The following is a 21,440-nucleotide window of genomic DNA, read 5'->3' on the forward strand; positions in this document are numbered from 1 at the left end:
TCTTTAGTAAACCGTGTCAGTAACAATTGAATTGATTCAGTGATTTTTGTCTGGAGTCAAAAGTTTGTAAAAGTTGATTCCTAATATATGTCTCATAACCTAATTTGCTTCTCACCTTGCAATGCATTCCAGCTATAAGATTTTTCTCACCATACTTGCTGATGGAGTCAACAATGTCATTTAGATTAAATTTTAGTTGCCCCAGCACGTATGCTTGTTGTTGACGAGAAACGTACAGAGAAGAAAGAGTGGCACCTGGTGATGGGTTAGCTATATTTAACATTTCACAAGTGAAAACAATGTGTAGTAAATTAGTTCTCCGGGACTCTGCAGCTGCTATTTCAAGGGACGGGTGGTGTTGAAAGGGAAGTTCTACTTGAAAATTCAGTTGAAAAGTTTCTGTATAGAATCTGTTCCTGTCAGTTTAACAGTCTAAACCGGCCTTTCGGTTTAAGTCAACATTGCCTACAAGAAATAATCTTTATGACTAAGTTCTTTAGTCTTACTGAAAGTGAAACATATTTTCAGATTCTTTCAGTTATCTTTATCGTTAAAAGTTGCTGAATTTTGATGTTTGCTTATCTAATGGGGTTTCAAAAGTTATATTATGCTTGCAAAATGACAGTTAAAGACCAGTAAGGAATCTTTGTTGTTGTTGTTCTTTGAAGTCAGACACAGGAAACACAACTCCTGCTTTACATTTCTGGTACTAACTTGATGTTAAGAAAACTTGTACCATCACAGCCAGCATATTAAACATTAGCTTTTATTGATTCACGTTTCTTTAAAACCCAGAAGTTAAATTGAGTTTTCTTTCTATCTCAATCTGAAGTAATTTTGTATAACCTACTCTTTTCATTTATGTCAATTATCTTGTGAGCAAAAGAGTATATGTTGTCCCTGGTGATACTCAGTGTTGTTTCAGTTCAATGTAAGTACAAGAGATTTTCATGCTTCCAGTGACATTTAGTTAATTATATTCAAGCACTAGTTTTCTTCTTTCCATAGTCTGAACAACAACTAGCCTTAGCAAATACACAGAACTTTTTATAGTCCATTACCTCTATGATCTAAAAAATGCCTACTGCCTGCTAGAGAGAAAAAAGAGAAAGTAACCTTTTCTTACTGTTTCCAAAAAATATTAATCATTGAAGTCACAATGTTATTCACCAGTAGTAATTATTTTCATTCTATCTTGCATCCAACATCAGGAATCTTAGCTCAGACAATTTTCCATCCATACATTCAAGCCCTAAAATAGAAACTAAAAATCTGGTTCTCTGTGAGATAAAAGAACACGCTGGAGCCACTCAAGGTTTCCTTTCCCACCTGCCTCTTTCAGTTTAAAAAAGTAAATACTCCACTAACAGTCATTCTGAGTTTCTCCTAAGAAACTTATATTTTTATATTTTGATGTCTATGTGAATTGATATTTTTTAACTCTGTCTTGGAAAGCACTTTTACTATTTTTACTGCTGCCATTTAAAAAAATAAACCACCGTGTTGAGTCTCTAACACAGCATTGGAAGAACACATACAATAGTGTCATCTGCGCTTAATAACTTTTTATCTCATTAAGCTATTTTCTTCCAAGAGTTAGACAATGTGATATCTTTTAAAAGTTTGCTGAACTCTTATAGTCCACTTTTTTATATCAATTTTCCCTGAGTGAATAAATTAAAGATGTTCCATTATTCAAGAATTTAGAAGACTCATGCTCAAAAATATTTTTACTGCTGACTTTCTATACCACAGCAGTGCTGTTATTGGAAAGCCCCTCTTGCTATCAGTTGACAAGCATGTAAGTGTTAACCTTTTTCATAAGTAAAGGGATTTTCCCTTTTGCATTTCCAAGCTAAAAAATCTTCTTTCAAATCTAGACCTCTAATCTAATCACTTCGTGCTTGCAAACATGCCCCTCCTTGTGAGCTATATCTTCAAATATCTAAAGCAACCCATTTAAATTATGTTCAGAGGAAGACGATGATGCCGTCTAGTTTGGTGATTTGACCACATCCGTGCAGTCTTCGTTTTAGAGCAAGTCTTGTCGTTGTCACAGGAAATGAAAAATTTTTGTTGAAATACAGGTGTCAGGCATTACTTATTTTCTTCACTGAACAAATAAACGGTAGTTAGTAAGTGTGTACAAAAGTTTCTATGGATTGCTGCTTTTGATGTTAGATGTTAATTTTGGGGAAGAATCATGTTATGTTCAACACAGTGAAAGATCTCTCAATTTTCTGCAATTCATTTGCCCAACAGTTGCTGATTTCACCGGCAACTCTATTGTTGAATAATCTGTATTTTTGTTACGATGAACTGTTATTGTGTCTGATAGTATTTCTGTTAAATTTTAAATTTTACTTTTAGGGTGTTTATACACGTTTTCCTGTACAAATTTCACTCCTTATGAATCTGACATCTGAATATTTGAGAAAAAAATGCAAAAAATATTTTCCTTTTCAGAGAGCTGATGGACATTATCCCTGTCATATAAAATCTGGCCAAATAAAGGTTTCACTCACTTGGCTTTCTAATTAGACCACACATTAAACTGGTACCTATTTAAAGCAAACCAAAACAAAGAAAACAAAAGGAAAAATATGATTTAATTATTTCCCATCCCTCCTTGCTAGTTATGCTTCTGGCTAGTAAGTGCGATTTGGGGAATTGCCCTTTTGGTGGAGAGATGGGAGAAGGTCATACATCGTGCTCAGTAACAAAATTTATGATTTCTGTGATAGAGCTTAAATAATAATAGCACTAGAGGGAAAATATATTTGTCATATCTTGAATGTTATAATAATGGCATTGTTTCTAGCACTCTGAAAATACAAGCTTGTAATAAAAGCACTTCAGTAAATAACATCCAACTTCCAACCTAGAGGAGAGCTTTCTCAGATGGCTTCTGGCTGGTATATATTTGGTAGCTTGGGGATCAAGCAATCCCAGACTTTTGTAGGCCAGGTTCATAGTTTCTTTGGCAATATAATTCCCTCATAAACTTACTAGCTTCCTGGGATATTTCCTTGGTAGTTAGTTCCTGGTATAAATAACCCCACCCACAGATTCCTTCTGATCATAGTTTTTCAGCTGTCTAACTTCTAGTTATTCTGGCCTATCCATCCTTTCCCTCAACTTAGTGGCAGCTACTCTTAAGTCATTTGAATCTACAGATTTAGGTGGGAAGGGAATATCCTTCTTGCTGCTGGGATGGCTCTGATTTATAGTTGTATCTCTTGCTAACTGGGGTATTAGAAACATTTGCGAGGTCCCCTTTACTAGACTCACACAATTTAGATTACAGGCTCTTGCCAGATACATTCCCTTCCATCTCAGCCTGCAACTTGGCTATTTCATGCCTGGCTTCACCTCTTCGCCTTGCTAAAAGGAGTAACCAATATAAAACAACATACAAACACTTTTTAACCGATTCTCCAAGAGCAACAAGCTAATTAGATGTAGGGTGTGACTCCCAAATTATGGCAGACAATAGTTTTATCAGGTGCTTTGCTGTATCATGCCAAGGGTCACCAACTTTCCAGCCAGCTATATCTATTTTCTCATTTTCCATCATCTAACTTAGCATATGCATATATGTCTATATAGCATCTCACATCTGTTATCAATTTATTTATTAGATGTGGGATAGGCTAAACTTCCATAAAAAAGAGACCTTAAAATACAGTGGGTCAGACAAGTTGGAAGTTTATTTTTCTCTTCTATAGTCACGCACTTGATCCATTCATATCCCACTTAAGAAAACTAACTCGTATGACCAAACCCAGCTGCGCTTGGGTTTAGAAACTAAGAAATGTTCTAGCTGAGCATCCGTGTACCAAAATACTAAGGGAAGAAGGGAAGATTCAAATCCTCAAAGGAAGAAGGGAAGAAAGAATATTAAGGGACAATTAGCTGTCTCTGTCATGCATAGTCCTCTTGTTCTATCTGTCCATCTTTTCCTCTAATGTAGCCGTCTTACTTCCCGGATTCTTGAGCTTGGAAGAAAACTTTCATATACATTGAATGCTATAGTTTTAACTCTTCTTCAAATAATTATAGTATACACATAATTTGGATAAATGTATATAAATTTATTGGGAAGTTGAATCCTTTTAATAGAGTTAACTAAGGTATAATTTCAAACAAGTTCAAGTTATTTCTCTTCATCTTAAGTAGGCAACATTAAACAGAATAGATGACTATAGAAAATTAATTAAAACTAGCAGATATCTAGCTATGCAAAGTCAAGTCATAGCAAATGTATTTTATTTAATAAACGAACTTTTCTATATATTTTGATAGATGGGGCCTTTTTTTTACTCCACAAGTAGGGATATATACTATAGCTATTTACAAAATCATTGAGAAACTATGTGCAAATGATTTTTTTAAATTATATTCTATAGAATATACTTAATTTGTTGGTTTGACTACCACCTGACAATTTAAGATTAATAATTTACCAATTTACATTTTAACATATGCATTACTTTGTAAGTGATATCACCAGTTCTTGGATATATTGTCACTAATGGAAAACTTTGCCTGTATTTCATCTGTAGGAAGAACATTCTTCGTTTCCTAGATGCAGAACGAGATGTCTCAGTGGTCAAGAGCAGTTTTAAGCCTGGTGATGTCATACACTATGTGCTCGACAGGCGCCGGACACTGAACATTTCCCAGGATCTGCATAGCCTCCTACCTGAAGTTTCACCCATGAAAAACCGGAGATTTAAGACCTGTGCAGTGGTTGGAAATTCTGGCATTCTGCTAGATAGTGAATGTGGAAAGGAGATCGACAGTCACAATTTTGTAATAAGGTGAGCTTTCTTCTCTTCTGGAAGATAGTAATTTCTTCAAAGACATTTTACTTCAGAGTAGAAAACTAGCAGAAATGTTTAAATCTAATATTAAGATTAAGAATTATAGAAAGCTCAAACATTTATCTACGATATATTTTTCTGTATAGTATACAAATTTACATCTACTCTGGAACATAAAATTAAAAATTGTTGTATTATTGAAAAAAAGGTGATCTTATTACAGCAATAAGATTCATGCCAGCTTTTTAAAGTTTTGGCTAAATAGTAATTTTATTAGATTTAATACTTACACAAGAAAACTATTTTTCTTAATATTTCTTCTTTATATTCATTACTTTAATATTAATTTATTCATTCACTAATATAAAGAATTAATTATTTATATGAGTTATTTATATTAGTGGATGAACAAATTCACTTAATTATATCCCTAATTCACTGTATATTCATAAATTATATTAATTAATTTATTCATAAAGATTATGAACATTACTATGGAATGATGTAACAGATGTAAATTAATTTTATGTTTTTACTGATAATTATTTAGATTATTTAGATTCTAAGAACATAATGTAGTAAGTTTATATTTAATATCATGGGCCACATTGCCTTCACTACTATTTATTTATGGTATTTGTGTCTGTTCATACATTTTAGTTTTTGAGTTTTCTCACATAATTAAACACGCCTGTTTGTTTTTCATTGACGGTCGGCAGATATTTGATGAGTCACGTGTTTAACTTTCGATTATCAGAAAGAAACATAACAGTAGAAATAAAATTGTGATGGCATCATAAATATTAGCAGTTTTTAATTTATTCATATATCTGAATAGATTTTTTAGCTCGTTTTAGTTTTTTAGAAAAATTCACTGAATGAATAAAACCTGTATATTGAAAAATGAAATAGCACCATATAAAGATAAATAGGAAAGTATGCTGATTTGCCACATTGACAAATAACCTAAAGTCTTGAAAATACACTGGCATCCAGCCTGTGAAAATCTTTTTGAAACATTATCTTAAAAATAAATATAATTAATTATATAAATATTAACCATAAATAGGCAACACCTTTTTCATAAAATACTAATAGCCATGGAAAAATCACAATAGAACACTATCAGGTGAATACAATTCATAACAGTGAATGTAACTACAAACACTTTATTATCTTACTGTTTCCTAGTTGGGTGCAGGGTCAGAGATTGATTTGACATCAGTTGAACGTTTAAAAACTTGAACTCTTAAATTGATTGGACTGACAGAAAAACCCTGCCGACATGTAGATATGTAAACAGAATTGTGTCCGAGGAGGAGGTAGAAATATTTGCTGAGGAAGTGACAATGGCAGTGAAAGTCATAAGCTTCAAAGCCTAAAGTCTGTGTGAAGTATGGTTGTGAAGAAAAAGTAGGGCTTCTAGAATTTCTGAAGAGACTAAAATCACAAGGCATGGAGAATAAAGGAGTAAAGATTTAGAGCATAATAGAAATTGTTGCAAAGGAAAGAAGAGAATTTTAAAAGTTGATTAGTACTGGAGAAATACTGGATCCAAATGTGACTGATTCCTTGTTCCTCTGACCCTCTAAGCTTCAGCATTGAGGTCTAGATAATCCATCAGGTTCAGCACCACCTCTGACTCTGAAATTAAGACTCTAGTGTTAGCTAACACTTCTATCAGATCACATAATTATCGCTTCTTTTTTGTGGTGAGAACAATTAAAATGTTTTATTTTAACAATTTTGGAGTTTATAATACAGTACTGTTGACTGTAATCACTATAGTTAGTGCATTAGATTTCCAGAATTTATTCATCTACTTGTTGCAAGTCACTTCCTGGTGTTTGGGCATTTGCAAATGGTAGAGTGTTTTTAGGAACAGAACTTCGAGAGATTCTTTATGCTTTTGTAAACTATGATTATTTTAAACACTTGTTTCACAAGAACACAATAGTGACCAATCCTATGAATCTATACTTGTGTTGCGGTCTTTCCAAGAAGTATATTAAAAAATGAAGATGAGCATCTTAATGAAGCCATAAAAATGATCACCATAATTATTTTTGAATTGTTTCCCCCATTTTTACTAGTTTCCAAAAATAGAAGTTGGAATATTCTAGATTAAAGTATGTTCTAGGGAAATGGAACCCAGGATTGGGTTTCTGATTTTCCAAGAAAAACTTTCTAAAGGTCCACTTATCATTAGAAACAAATAATCTCTGCAGAAAAACCATCTTTGTTTTGTAATAGCTACTTGGGAAATCCATTCCTTTGAATTTCATGGACACCAGGGTCTCCAATGACATATGATTATACCAAACCTCCATCCTTCCTAAATCTTGTCTTTCTCATGGCATTCTGGCTCATCATCTGTGTGCCAAATACCTTTTCCTTCCCCAAGTATGTGTTGCCTTCTGTTATTTACATATGTCTCTTCTGCCCTGGAACATTAAGAAGGATTTTTGACTTAAAACTAAGTCAAAGCCTCATTCCTTGAAATAGTTTCCCATCCATATCAAATTTCATAAATTTTAGTAACAATCTTTAGAATTTTTCAAATTTCTCAACTTCCCAGAGACATATTGGGTGTTTATCTGCACAGGTGTAGACAGTTTTGGTTGTTGTTTGCATGTGTTCCCAGTTTGTTTGTTTGTTTCTCAATTTTCCTGTTAGATAGTAAGTTTGTTAAGGGAGAGATAAATTATGCCTGGTCTGCTTGCAGAAGGCAGTAATTAGTTCAGTGACCCCTCAAGGATCAGATTCAGCCAGGTATTACGTTCAAGTTGACCTCTAACTTTATAAACCAAAATGTTATTTTTAGATAAAATCTTCCATTCAACATTAATTAAATTCTAAACTTTACCTTTGTTTTTTTTTGCAAGGGCTTTGAAGAAATGAAATGCTGTTTCTTTGTTTAGTGAGATACCAGGACCATTATTACATGCAAACAGGAATCTCTTGCTCTAAACAGTTGTCCTATTGGGGGAGGAAGACAGAGGCCATATACATGGCATTATTGTCCTGTGAAGTGTAGTTTTTGTTGTTGAGGAAGATTCGCCCTGAGCTAACGTCTGTCACCAATCTTCCTCTTTTTGTTTCAAGAAGATTCTCCCTGAGCTAACATCTGTGCCAGTCTTCCTCTATGTTGTTTTGGTCACTGCTACAACATGGCCAGTGATGAGCGGTGTAGGTCCACACCTGGGAACTAAACCCAGGCTGCCAAAGCACAGCGTGCTGAACTTAACCACTGGGCCGTGGGGCTAGCCCCTGAAGTGTAGTTTTGGATAATATTATTTTTAAAATCCCACACAAATATTTTAAAATAAGCCTGTGAAAAGTGCCCATATGTCTACACAAATAATGGTAGCTATACACAAATACAGACACACATACACATTGCCATGCATTTCCTCTTCTAGAAGAGATTGTCTCTCAGTGGCTATTTGTATTGTCAATTAATCAATTAAATTGAATGCTGGTTTCTGTGGGACATTACACAAAATAGGAGCTCTGATCAATATCACTACGTGTGCTTCAAGTAAAAAAAATAATAATAAGGATAGGAAAATAAATTAAAGCCTAGTTTTGATTCTCTAATGACTGAATAAATATTGAACTGATTTATAAAATTTAGGTCTCATATACATATATACCTAAATAATAGAAAATAAACATAAGAAAAATAATTTTATTGCTTAGTCAAAAGTGCCTAAGATCAGAATTCAGATAATAGTGTTATGTTCACTTGATCAGTGTTTTTCATATGTGCAACCCTCAAGACATCTAGTACGTGGTTCCTCAATTAATGAATGCCATGTTGCAAGAAAGGAAGCTTGGCTAAGACAGATAAACATGGGTGGTCACTCCCTCAAGTTGAAAATATCTTACTTCTCTTGACCTGCAATCTTGTCTGATAGGGAAGATTCACAAAGGATGATAAAGTTTTTGTGATGTTAAAGATGTTGTCATATGGCGCCAGATAAGCAAAATTTTAACTAATTTACTCTGGCATTTTCTTGAGAAGAAAAAAAAATGGGGGCAAAAAAGGAAATGTGATTTTTATCTTTCCAGCTTTATTGAGATATAATTGACATATAAGGTTGTATAAGTTTAAAGGGTGCAATGTACTGATTTGATCCACTTACATATTGCAGTATGATTACCCCATAGCGTTAGCAAACACCTTCATCAGGTCACAGAATTATCATTTTGCGATGAGAACAGATAAGATCTACTCTCTTAGTAACTTTCAAGTATATAATATAGTATTGTTAACTATAATCACAGAGTGCTGGGCATTAGATCCTCAGAACTTACTCATCTTCCAGCTGGCAGCTTGTATTCTTTGACCAACATCTCCCCAATTCCCCCACCCCTCACCCCCTGGTAACCACCATTCTGCTTTCTGTTTTATGAGTTTGGCTTTTTTAGATTCCACATATAAGTGATATTATGCGGTATTTTTTTTCTCTGCCTGACTTTTTTCACTTAGCATAATGCCCTCAAGTTCCATCCGTATTGTCACAAGTGACGGGAGAGGAAATATTATTTTAATATTATCCATTAGACCTAATTCTTCAGATATTGATAGGCATTTTGAATTTTCTGGACATGATATCTTGAAACTGGAGGAAACCATGACTTCCCTTTATGTGCTTCTGCATCCACAGAGGAGGCATAGTCCAGGATCTATATAAAAGAATGTTCTGTGGAGTGTATGATTTTATCTCCAATATTCTCTTTTTCCTCTCTGGGATAAGCTCTTCCTTTATCCAATAATGTCTATGTCCATGGTGTTTTTAAGTAAAGAAAAGTGCAATTTTAGGCCTAACAATAGCTTTGTTTTATTAACTAATAAAAAGACATTCCAAATATTCAGTTGACTAATGTTACACTTCTAGCATCAATTGTATTGATGTGTGTAGAAAGAAAGAAGGAAAATATATATGATTTTAAAATTGTGAAACACTCCTCTGTACAAGTACTTATAGGCCCAGTAAATTTAGAGGTCTCCACAAATAGTTCTCTAAAATCCTGCCATCAGGTGCTGCATTACCTATAATTCTACCCACTGAAACACCTTTGTTTGGTATTATTCTTATGGTCATTTAAAATGAAAATAATCTGTTAAAAGGTAAACATTAAGGGCTGGCCCTGTGGCCGAGTGGTTAAGTTCACGCGTTCTGCGGCAGGCGGCCCAGTGTTTCATTGGTTTGAATCCTGGGCGCGGACATGGCACTGCTCATCAAACCACGCTGAGGCAGCATCCCACATGCCACAACCAGAAGGACCCACAACGAAGAATATACAAATATGTACTGGGGGGCTTTGGGGAGAAAAAGGAAAAAAAAATAAAATCTTTACAAAAAGGAAAAGGTAAACATTAAATTATTTTCTCAAAGGTACTAATAATTTATTATATTAGTTTGTTCATTCAACAAACCTTTATGAGTGCCACCCATGGGCAGCAGAGGAACACAATTATGGAAATTATATTTTTACAGTCCTTCATGAAATGAGGCCTGGGGCTGTGTGGGGTCAGGAATAATCATTGAAACAAGAATCTCTGAAGACACATGATAAATTTAAAATATTAGTCCATAGCAAGCTCTGTTATTTCAAATTATGTAGAATGATTTACAAAATATTTGCTTCTAGTACTGAGTGAGATTGTTCAAATTCAGAATTTTACCTGAAGTCTTTGAAGTATCTCAGAATAACTTTACATAGATAACTATGCTTTAGATATCACACACAATACATTTTAAGAAGATATACTAATAAGGTACAGTATAGTGCCATGAACTGTCTGGCAGCCTGCCGTACACTAACTGGAACACACCAGATAGCTACACAACTTGTAGAAATAGTTAAACCACTAAGAGACTGAGTCATCTTTACAAGGTGTGGAGCGATATTCCACTCAGTCTAAAAAGCATGGTAATTTCGACTTTAGCTGGACTGTAGGATAGTTGGACCCACTTTTATACTTTACATATCGTTTATGGAACAGTCCAAATTGTATCATCTCTGAGCCAAATTTAACTTCAATAACTCTTTTTAGTGCCACGTGAAGAAGAATAATGATAGTGCTCAAAGCTTAATCAAGTTAAAAGAACTGGTAAACATTAGAGAAATTGTTCTACTGATATTAATTTTATATTTTATATTTGGATGGCCTGCCATTTGCTAAATATTGGAGAGAGAGGATCAGTGCTGCACAGGAAAACCATCGCCCAGTGTAGAGTCCAAGGGTCCAAGCAGAGTTCATCGTAGGTGATATTGGATGAAGTTGTAGCCCTTTCTTTACTTTACTTTTCCAATTTAGAAACTGAGATTATTGTACAAACTATTTCTCTCTACTTAGAGTGTTACAACTTACCTACTCACAGAGCCGTGAGTGACAGAATTGCCTCTACAAAATCTCTGCCCTGAGTTTACCCAACGTACACTTACTTATCTAAAAGTACGCTGTAAAATTTCAAAAAGTTAGAGTTTAGAAGACAGCATATATCTTTTATATATCACCATAGGCAAAGGAAAACAAGTTTAGAAAGCTACCTTCATGCAATCTGATTAAAAGTTCTTTTGAATATTTTCTTGGGTTTTTTTTTTTTTTTTTACTTTGTATGGTTGTAAAATTATCGTAAGCGTATATCTTACATTAAAGAATACAACTATTTAACAGTGAAAATTGCTTTGGATTTTGCAAAACAATATTTAAAGTGCTTTTAAATTTTCCTGCAGTTATTTTTCAAGTGTTTCAGATAATTTACTCCCATGTGTATTTACAAAAAAGCACATTCTAATATTGCTACTGTCTATACTCAAGAATTTCATAAGCTTAACAATGGTGGTTTTCTAATGAGAATGGAAAAATATTCAGATATTTCCTAATATTGATGCTGAGGGATGGTGGAAAACAATCCAGGTTCCATCTTCCCTTTTCTTCTCTTCCCTCACCTTGGTGTGGAAGACTGATGGTGCGTTCTTTCCGTTCTCTGGGCTATCCAGGGATTGCAGGAAATGTCCGACAGCCTGTTAAGACTGATTTTCCATAGAGGAGAGACTGTGTGCATCCTGATAACTGTCAACTTGGCCTCACAGCGTACTGTCCCTGATATTATATGGAGGACTCTGGGTGAGGGGTTATTTGACAGTTGCAATTGGCAACAGATATTTTTCGACCATCAAATGCCAGTTCTCCCTAGGTAAACAGAGATACTACAAATAGTGAATATGACTTGAGAGATTCAGAAATGGTTAACTAAGACCAGCAAAACATTCTTATTTCTGTTCTGGCTAGTTGGAATTTCAAGTTTAATTTTGTTTATTTAGTTTTTCCTTGGACCTCCCTTTTCTCCATTCTATATAGTCCCCATCTTCCCTTTAGCCTAGATCACTTTCTTCTCTTTGCTCATTTTTTCATTTGTTAACCAAAATCCTCAGTTCCTGCCATGTTTGACCAATTCCCTCCTAATTTCCTCTTGGTTCATATATTTTCCCTAAGAATCTAAGAACAGTAATGAGAGATCAATTAAAATATCCATTTAAATATAAATGTGTTTATGTAAGTAAATTTTTGCCATTCAAATTGTGGTTCTGAGCTACCAGCATTGGCATTACCTGGAAGCTTGTTAGAAATACAGAATCTCAGAACTTGCACCAGACTTGCTGAGTCAGAATATGCATTTGGTCACAGTGGACAGGTGATTCTTATGTGGATTAGGGTTTGAGAGGTACTGGTCATCTCAATATGCCTAGACAATATGCTCTAGGCAAGCTGGAACTCCCCACTGTGTCTGATTTATTTAGCCTGTATCTTCAGGATCTAGCACCTAAATTGATATATTGAGGTATATGCTATTTATTTCTTGAATGAAAAAATTATTGTAGGATTTGAGAAAAATTTGGCTTGTGTTTAAGTATTGTTGTCTTAGAATTTATACAACACTGAATTCCAAAGTTAATATGTAAGAGGAGTCATATATAAGCGAAGATCATATAAATCCTTACAATTACTAAGAAAATACATAACTATGAAGAGTAGTATAGTGAAATGTCTTAGATGTTGGGGATCAAAAAAGCTGGGTTCCTGACAATTACTGTAAAAGTAACATTGGACAAATGTGTTAGAGTTCTGAACACCATCATTCCCACTGTAGAGTGAAAATAATAATAGGCCTATCATTTCAAAGTGTTTTTCTAAGTATCAGATAGGAAATAGTATAGTAAAGAAATGCACAAGCTATAAAGCTAAATTAATGATGAATGATACTAAAACATATCTTGTCTGAGTTAACTGTTATAATTGAAAATTAAATTTGTCTCTGCATTTCCTAATAGCCGTGGCCAATGACTAGAAATGCAAATTGTCCTTGTCTGTTATAAACAAGAAGACAAACTTTCCCCAAATTTATCAAATATGTATATAGTTGATGATGAATAACATATTAGATAGCATGAAATTCAAAGTCACAGGGACACTGCTCAAATAGATAGGAGTGTCTATAAAATCTGAGCACATAAAATTAGAAATAATTGTAGTGAAGATATATATTTCTTAAGGAAACTCAAGTAATAAGATAAAAATGTTTTACTTTGTGCTGATCTAGCTTCCTAAGAGAAGGAATGATATGTTTCACAAAAGAAAATGATGGAGGAATTGACTTGCCTTGCCCGATACAATGCATTTTTATAACTCAATCAATTTTCGATTCTCCGCTGGTGGATAATTTATGGCAAACTTTAAATCATCCTCTTGACCTTCTATGAATGCTAACTCTTTTATAGCAAAATAGCCTCTTTTCTGGGAAAGAAGAATTATACCTTCTTCTTTACATTCACAAAAATGGCCTTAATTCTTTCCCCCTCCACTTTCACAGAAAATATATTTGTTCTTAAACTCAAATGTTTTAACTGCAAGCAACTAAGTTTCTGGTAGGAATCCAGGTCCAGTGCATTAGAAAGATTTTTAAAAATTCTTATTGATTAAAATTACTGCTTTATATGTTAGGGATAGCAACATTGCTTACGTGATATTTGCTGCATATATTTTCTACCTTATTTTTACAGAATATTCACAGTTTTGAAATATGAAATTTTTTAGTTGTATAGAGCTAATTATCCTTGTGATTTCTCTTGACTTCAATCATAAAATTCATGTTCTGTGTATAAATCAGAATTTTCATATTATTCTAAATATTTATGATTTTTAAAATTTAACTTAAAATTAAATATGCAATTTGTTATGGATTGTGATGTGAGGTAAGGTTCTAACTTTTTATTTCAATCATGTCATTCCTTGGATAAAAAGATATTTGGATACAAGATATAATTTTTTTAAAGGAAATAACAATAACAAACTATTTTAAATTTTAAAACATGGTTTTAAAATGTTTATTCCATTTTCTAAATACGAAATATTGTAAACAGATAAAATTTCTCATTATCAATCTAGCAAAGATTTTTATAATTCTTAATATTGTAAAGTGTAAAGTTGCATAAAATTGCATGGATATTGGCACTCCAACGAAATGCTTTCAAAAATGTAAATTGATACAACTTTTCCAAAAATCAGATTGATAATATCTCACAAGCCTTAAAAATAGTGTATTCCTTTATTCATCATTTCCAGTTCTAGGAACCTATCCACATGTGAACAGTTGTTTAAGTATAAAGGCATTTTATAATGCACAACAAGAAAGAGCAAGTAAATCATCATACATCTGGATGATTAGTCATTCAACACATGGAAAAGAGTAATCTAAGGCAAAGGGACCAGTGAGCACAAAGACAAATACTTTCCATAGTCTTAGGATAAGACAAAGTTTGGGACTACTCTACTATCAGGTTCATAATGAGGAACAATGTGAAAGGTGCAATAGCAAGGTATGTTGAGCTTAAATGATAAAGGATCGTTAAGGATTTACATGGTATCTTATAGTCCAAGAAAGATCCTTAGAATTTCTTGGTTTGTTTGTTTATTTTTTTGTTCTTGTTGAGGTTTTGATGTTGTTGTTGCAGGAGAGGAACATACTTAGAGGTTTAGAAGCATGAGCATATTTGCACATGCAAGAATCATAATGATAAATAAATCAAAGAGAGGAAAGACAAAGAGCACCCAATAAGGAAGAAACTAGAGGAAACAAAATGTGATGAAATCTAAGTCAGAGGAGAGAGTAAGATGATCAAGGAAGCTTGGGGGGTATGATTCATATTAATGTGAAGTTGTAGAGATCATCCTTTCCTGACAACAAATGAGCATTAGCAAATGGGCAGTTGATTAGTCCTTCTATAGATTTGCAAAATATAGCTTCAGTTTTGGCTTTGAAGTATTTGTTATTTTTCAACTATCAAACTCACCTGTAAATTGACGTAGGCCCAAAATATGTCCTCCAAGGCCAAACACGAACAAACTTTTCAGTACCTATTGTTTCAAGCGCTACGTAGCATAGCTTTGATCTTTCTTATGATCTTTCAGCATCCTGGAATAGAAGGTTGTGGGGGTCACTGGAAGCAGGTGAGGCTGGAGAGGGAGGTAATGCAGGGTCCACTGTGCCTTGCTAAGGAGGTTGGACTTCACGTTGCAGATAGTCCATGAAGCCACTCAGTAGAGGAGAGGCATGGTCAAATTTAAACTTCAGGAAAATTTCTAGGTGATACATAAATTAAAGAGGGACAAAGATGGTAATCCTGAAAGCAGTTGAAAGGTGGTGGTAATGAAGGACAGAGATAGTGACAGTGGGGATAAATGTGGACGGCAAATTAAGAAAATCAAGGAATGATATGAATTGTATGATAAATGAAAAGTGCAAAAGATAATGAACATGAATGCTGTGTTTTAAAAAGTGACCATTTTTGGATGACAGAAAGTGAATCTTGAAGAATCCAAATTGGTTCCCATTGGTACCTCTGAGATAGGCTTAGGTTAACAAATTACATTTTTCCATAGAACTGAAAGTTAGAGTGACTTTCTGAGTGTACACAGTAAATTGGAGCAGGGAACAACAATAGAGCTTTTTAACTTTTCTACTTGAAGTCCAATACCTTATTTTCAAATAAGGATTGGAAACACTTATCTTTTTCAATTAGAAATAATAGTCAGTGCTACACTAGATTGAGAAGTTGTATGTTTACTGTGAAACATGAAGACCAATGAGAGATTGTCTTAATTAGGGTACATTTCAAATTTTGATGACTTAGCATGAAAGATAGAAGAGGGAATGCCATTTTAATATCTGCTGTTTCCACAAGGTACCAGCCATTCTTCAAAGTAGGGGCTAACAAAACAAGCGGATTAACAAATAAAACCACACACAAAAGTGGTAGCTACGTGAGGTAATGGATGTATTAACTAACCTTGTTCTGACAATCATTTCACAATATATATATGTATGCCAAATCACCATGTTGTACACCTTAAACCTGTGTGATGTTTTATGTTAATTATAGCTCAATAAAGTTGGAAAAAATTTTTGAAATCCAAGAAATATAAAATAAAAACACACCAAGCTGATTTTATAGTGTTGAGTAGTTTCTCCAATTGTGGTCTATGGACCATCTTTTGAGAATTCTTTTCTTTTATCAAGTACTTATTGTGTGCCAAGAGTATGTCAAAATATTCTAAAGACAGATGAATGAGTAGGAGACTCATGACCTTTTCTCTCAAGGGAGCTAGCACTTTAATCCAATGAGATGAAGCTTTAAATCATATTGATCTGAATTCAAGTTCCAGCTTTTCCATTTAATATGTATGTTTAATCTCAGGTGATTTATTTACTTCTCTAAGCCCAAGTTTCTTCACATTTAATAGGAAAAAAATAATCTCTATGTTCTGTTTTTTGTGGATGTAGAAATAATACGAGATAATGTGTGAAAGTGTCTAGCATAAACCCAGCACAAACTAGTTACTCAATAAATACAAATCTGTCTTCCTTCTGATGGCTTAGGATTGACATATGTGTAGTATACTTGTGGTGTGAAAATTATTTCTGTGACCTAGGTATTGAGAAGATGTAAATATTTGCAGTTAAAAGCCATTGTTGCTAAGCAGTCCGTATTCCTCCATGAACTGTAATAATACTCATTTGAGAGTTCAGAAACCTGGCTCCTCCTGCTGGCTTTGCTGCTATATATAGCTGTGTGACTTTGAACAAGTAATGTAAGCCACTTTGGGTTTCTGTTTCCTGATATGCCAAGTGAGGCAGCTGAACTAGTTGGACTCATAAATTGCTTTCTGGCTCTATGATTCTATTTTCTTACAATTCAACAGACACTTTAGAATAGGTCCTGTCAACTTGCATTGTTGTTTGAATTTTTTTTCTTTCTGGTTGCCATGTTTTATGAATAAATTTCCTCCCTCATGAGTCAACTGATGGAAATAACTTTTTCCACTTAGTACTAAATCCTCTAATCTGGCTTTTTGTTTCCTTTGGTCCAGGAGTATTGCCTTTGCTCCTGATGTAAGCAAGCAAATGTTGTGACTTAAAATCAGGAGATGAGTATCACTTTTAAGCCAAAGAAAAAGAAGGATTATTTTTAATGACTCATACAAATAATTGTCAATGTGATAAGGTCAGGGCTTTGGGAAGTCATGATGTGTGCAGAATATGTAAAGAAGAACCAGTACACACAAGGAATATCAAAAGGAAGAGAGGATGTTTTAAATCAATATCATTTAGTATAGTTTTGGGGAAAGGACCTTGATGCTTTTCTAGGAGATAAGACTTCCCACTTCCCATATCTACTTCACTGGCAACCACCAAAATTCTTGGAACCACAGAATGCAATCTTTTCAGTATATTATTTGACTTATGCCATTATTGGAAACTTCTTTTTAGAGTATGAGCAGTCAGTACAGTACCAAATGTTAACAGTGATTATCTTTTAGAGGGAGACTTCAGAATTAGCTTAACTTCTGGTTTTGGTACTGATTGTTAATGTTTATTTGTGTGTGTGTATTTTTTCATGCAGTGAACACAAATAATGTTTGTGGGCTTTTTAACTGAGGTTGTAATAGTTTACACCATTGTGAAGTTTCAGTTGTAACAATGTCTTTAAATTGGGAATGAAAACAATTTTAATTTTAAAAGTTGTGTTAAAAATCCAGAGTGTGGATGGGAAAGGTAATATAAATATTGTGCAATAAATTTTGGGTTCATGATGTTTTAGATTCAAAGTTGGGTTCAATTCCCAACTTTGAAGATTGTCAACTGAAGGGTTTTTTTTCCTTATTTGTAAAATGTAATTACTAATACTCAATTATTTGGATGTTCCTTATAGTCTGTATAGTACCTGGCATAAGATAGTAACTGATAGCTCTTATTATGTTTAGTGAATTAAATAAACAATCAGACTGAACAATACAGTCTTGAGTCAAAAGCATGATGATCCCATAAAGAGTTCAGAGTGATTTTTCTACTGTAATTCATAAATTGTTTGGGGAATAAGTTCAAAATTAGAATCCCATAATCAGTTTTTGAGTGCCAGTATAACCTTTGGCATAAATATATGCCTCCTAAATATGGTTATTTAAAAATTTTATTTTTTAAAGATTTTATTTTTTTCCTTTTTCTCCCCAAAGCCCCCCAGTACATAGTTGTATATGCTTCGTTGTGGGTCCTTCTAGTTGTGGCATGTGAGATGCTGCCTCAGCCTGGTTTGATGAGCAGTACCATGTCCGTGCCCAGGACTCGAACCAATGAAACACTGGGCCGCCTGCAGCGGAGCAAGCGAACTTAACCGCTCGGCCACAGGGCCAGCCCTATTTAAAAAATTTTAAAAATCCATTTATTTGAAGTTTAAAAATGGAAGCAGTAGTTCCATTAATTTGTTGTCACATTAATTCAACAAGTATTTCTTCTGTTAACAAACAGTAATCAAGCAGCCACTAGATGCCAAGTTCTGAGGTATTTGGTAGGTATTAGGGATATAAAGATAAATTACATGGTATTCTTAGAGTTTGCAGTATGATGGAGGAGACAGACATAGAGAGAAGAAAAATGAAATAGTACAGTAACAGTAATAATAGAGCTGGGAATAAAGCATTGCTGCCAGGGAGACAGAAGGAATTAATTATAAAAATGAATGAAAGCGAGTTTTAAGGCAGTTCTATTTGGGACAGAAAAAAATAATTCCCTTTCCAGGAATGTCGTATTTTTATGGATATTCTTGCCCTATTCTTTGTGTACATCAGCTTCTCAAAGTACTGTGTGGCTGTGCTTTTCTTGCTTGTCAGCATCGATGATTGAGATCATTAATAATAATCCTACTCAGTTTTCTAACATGTGTAGACACATTCCAGGCCCTTTACTTTAATGCTTCAAATTCTCCAGGCATGATCTTCTACATGTAATTTAAGAAAACTATTAATATTTGGAATGCTTAATTTGGTGCCTTTTATGTTAAAGGTATTTCTGATCTCTTCTTTAGTTACCCGGTGAGAAGATTTCTAAGTCTTGGGCAATTTTAACGTATAATAGACTTAAGCGTATCTCAATATTTTATGTAATGTTCGGCAAAAAGCAGAACGCTATCTTGGTTATGGAAGAACTGGGAGTTTCATTTTTACAAACCACAAACTGAAATTCTTGTATTTTAATAAAATAAAGGGGGGGAGGGATCCTAACAATTAGAAGCATACTAAACATTGTAGTTTCTTTTTTCCACTTATCATCCCTTTGTACCAGATCTTCTTATGGGTAAATTTTGACTTATAGCTGCTTTGAAAAATCAGAGTAAAAGAATATTACCAGCCTTTAGAATCTCTCTAGTTTCCTAACTTATTTTGAATGACGATGGCTCTGCTTACAGAAAACATTAGTCACCTAAAATAGGCACACCATTGGAACAGATCCTATTTCTTGTTTTAGTTTAAATAATTCCAATTTAAAAGGATGATTTTTTTTCAAATTTGGTCTAATTTAATTAGCACAACTTCTGAGATTTAAACATGTTAACAACTGCAGTTAAAAGGCAGTTTTTAGCTTAACATATATTTATTAGTACCTTTTGTTTTCCTTAGCTCACCTTCCAAAACACACACTATGTTAACTTTGTAATGGAACAATCTTTAACATGTTTAACAGAACTAACATGTTAGAAATGAAAATTGAAGTGATGGCAGAGGGAATCAAAAGATTTAGTGCAGAGCTTGCAAACTGACAGCCTGGAGGCCCAAGCCCGGTAGCAGAATTGTTTTCTTTGTCATTTATAATCATAAGCCCAGAATACGTTGTCTGTTTAAATGGGGAAATATTTAAGCAAAGTTACCCATTTTTTAGTTACCTTAATCTCTGGTACAGAGGCCTATATGTTTTCAGGACCTGGTTCAAGCATCACCAGTGCACATAGCAGACTGACAGGTCAAATGCCATTGTAAATAGGTTCTCAATTCACATACACAGAGTAACTCTCATTATTATTATGGTTAGCTCTACTAATTTCATTAAAGATATCAACTCCATACAAGCAACTAAATATGACAAGAGTTTCATAAATGATAGAGTGAAGAAACAAGTAAATATTTTAAATGTTGCAGCGGAAGCAATTTGTTCTGACAAAGAAATCATGTAAAGCATTTCAGTGGATATTAACCTTTGAGTTTTAAGAGCAATTATGACTTTTTCAGGTTGGAGGTTAGAGTGCCTTGGAGAGGGAGGTCATTCAGGCAGAGACATCATCATAAATAAAGGAACACAGACAGAAAAGTACACAGAGTAGTCTGTTGCCATTCAGATCTAAGATAGGCAATGGATATGTAGAGAGAAAATTCTGGAAAGCAAGAGTAGGGACAAGTTCTGAAAACCCTGGACTGATATCAGAAAAAATTTTTGCTTAGGATAGTAACATGATCAAATGTGTGTTTTAATAAGATAATGACATCCTTGAAACAGAGAATACTACAGTTGGAGTCCTTGTGTTAAAGAACTGATTAGAACAGCGTTTGTCAATACTGTTTAATGAAGACGCATAATGAGAAATAGAACTTACATCATGACATTCTCCTACTGCTGCTTCCACTGCTACTATTGCTACACACGCGCGCACGTGAAGCTGAAACAAGTGTTCATAAAACTATGTGCAAGGACCACTGTCATTTTCTATTATAATCCATGCTATTCTTTTCATTCTTTAAAAATTGCTGATCAATGACCCCCAATTTAATTCATGATCCACCAATTAGCTGGACCAATGGATTCAGCTAATAGTTGGAAAAATAATTAATTAGGAAATTATTCCAATAATAGTTGAAAGAAACATGGTGGTGGCTAAGCTGAGAACTATCCATAGGCATAGAGAGGAAAGAATATATTCAGGAGAAATTTTCTGAGAGGAATTTTCAGGGCTTTGTAATGAACCAAGCATGGAGGATGGTAGAATTATGGAGATCAAGGCCTTTCAGCCAAGTCAAAATGTGGCTTTCTACTAAAATAGAACATGAGAATGATCCACTTAAAATAAATATAATGTAATGAATGTGAAGTTGCCTTGGCCTATCTTGTGATATCAGAAAATAAAACATTCATTTTTATCCACTCATGATACGATACATTTCTAAATGCTTGATTGATATCAGAATGCCTAAATCTTCTGGGCATTATACCAACT

General features: G+C 34.0%; 1 protein-coding gene across 1 annotated transcript in view; it reads left to right on the top strand.

Annotated features, from left to right (window-relative positions):
- ST8SIA4 (ST8 alpha-N-acetyl-neuraminide alpha-2,8-sialyltransferase 4) overlaps positions 1–21,440 on the top strand; it is a 93,773-nt gene that overhangs the window by 11,503 nt on the left and 60,830 nt on the right. Inside the window, exon 3 of the mRNA XM_001504603.7 lies at positions 4,566–4,823. Within this exon, the coding sequence (XP_001504653.1) occupies positions 4,566–4,823 (258 nt within the window). The remainder of the gene's footprint in view (positions 1–4,565; positions 4,824–21,440) is intronic.

The sequence above is a fragment of the Equus caballus genome, chromosome 14 (genome assembly GCF_041296265.1).
Source record: "Equus caballus isolate H_3958 breed thoroughbred chromosome 14, TB-T2T, whole genome shotgun sequence".
Classification (NCBI taxonomy): domain Eukaryota; kingdom Metazoa; phylum Chordata; class Mammalia; order Perissodactyla; family Equidae; genus Equus; species Equus caballus.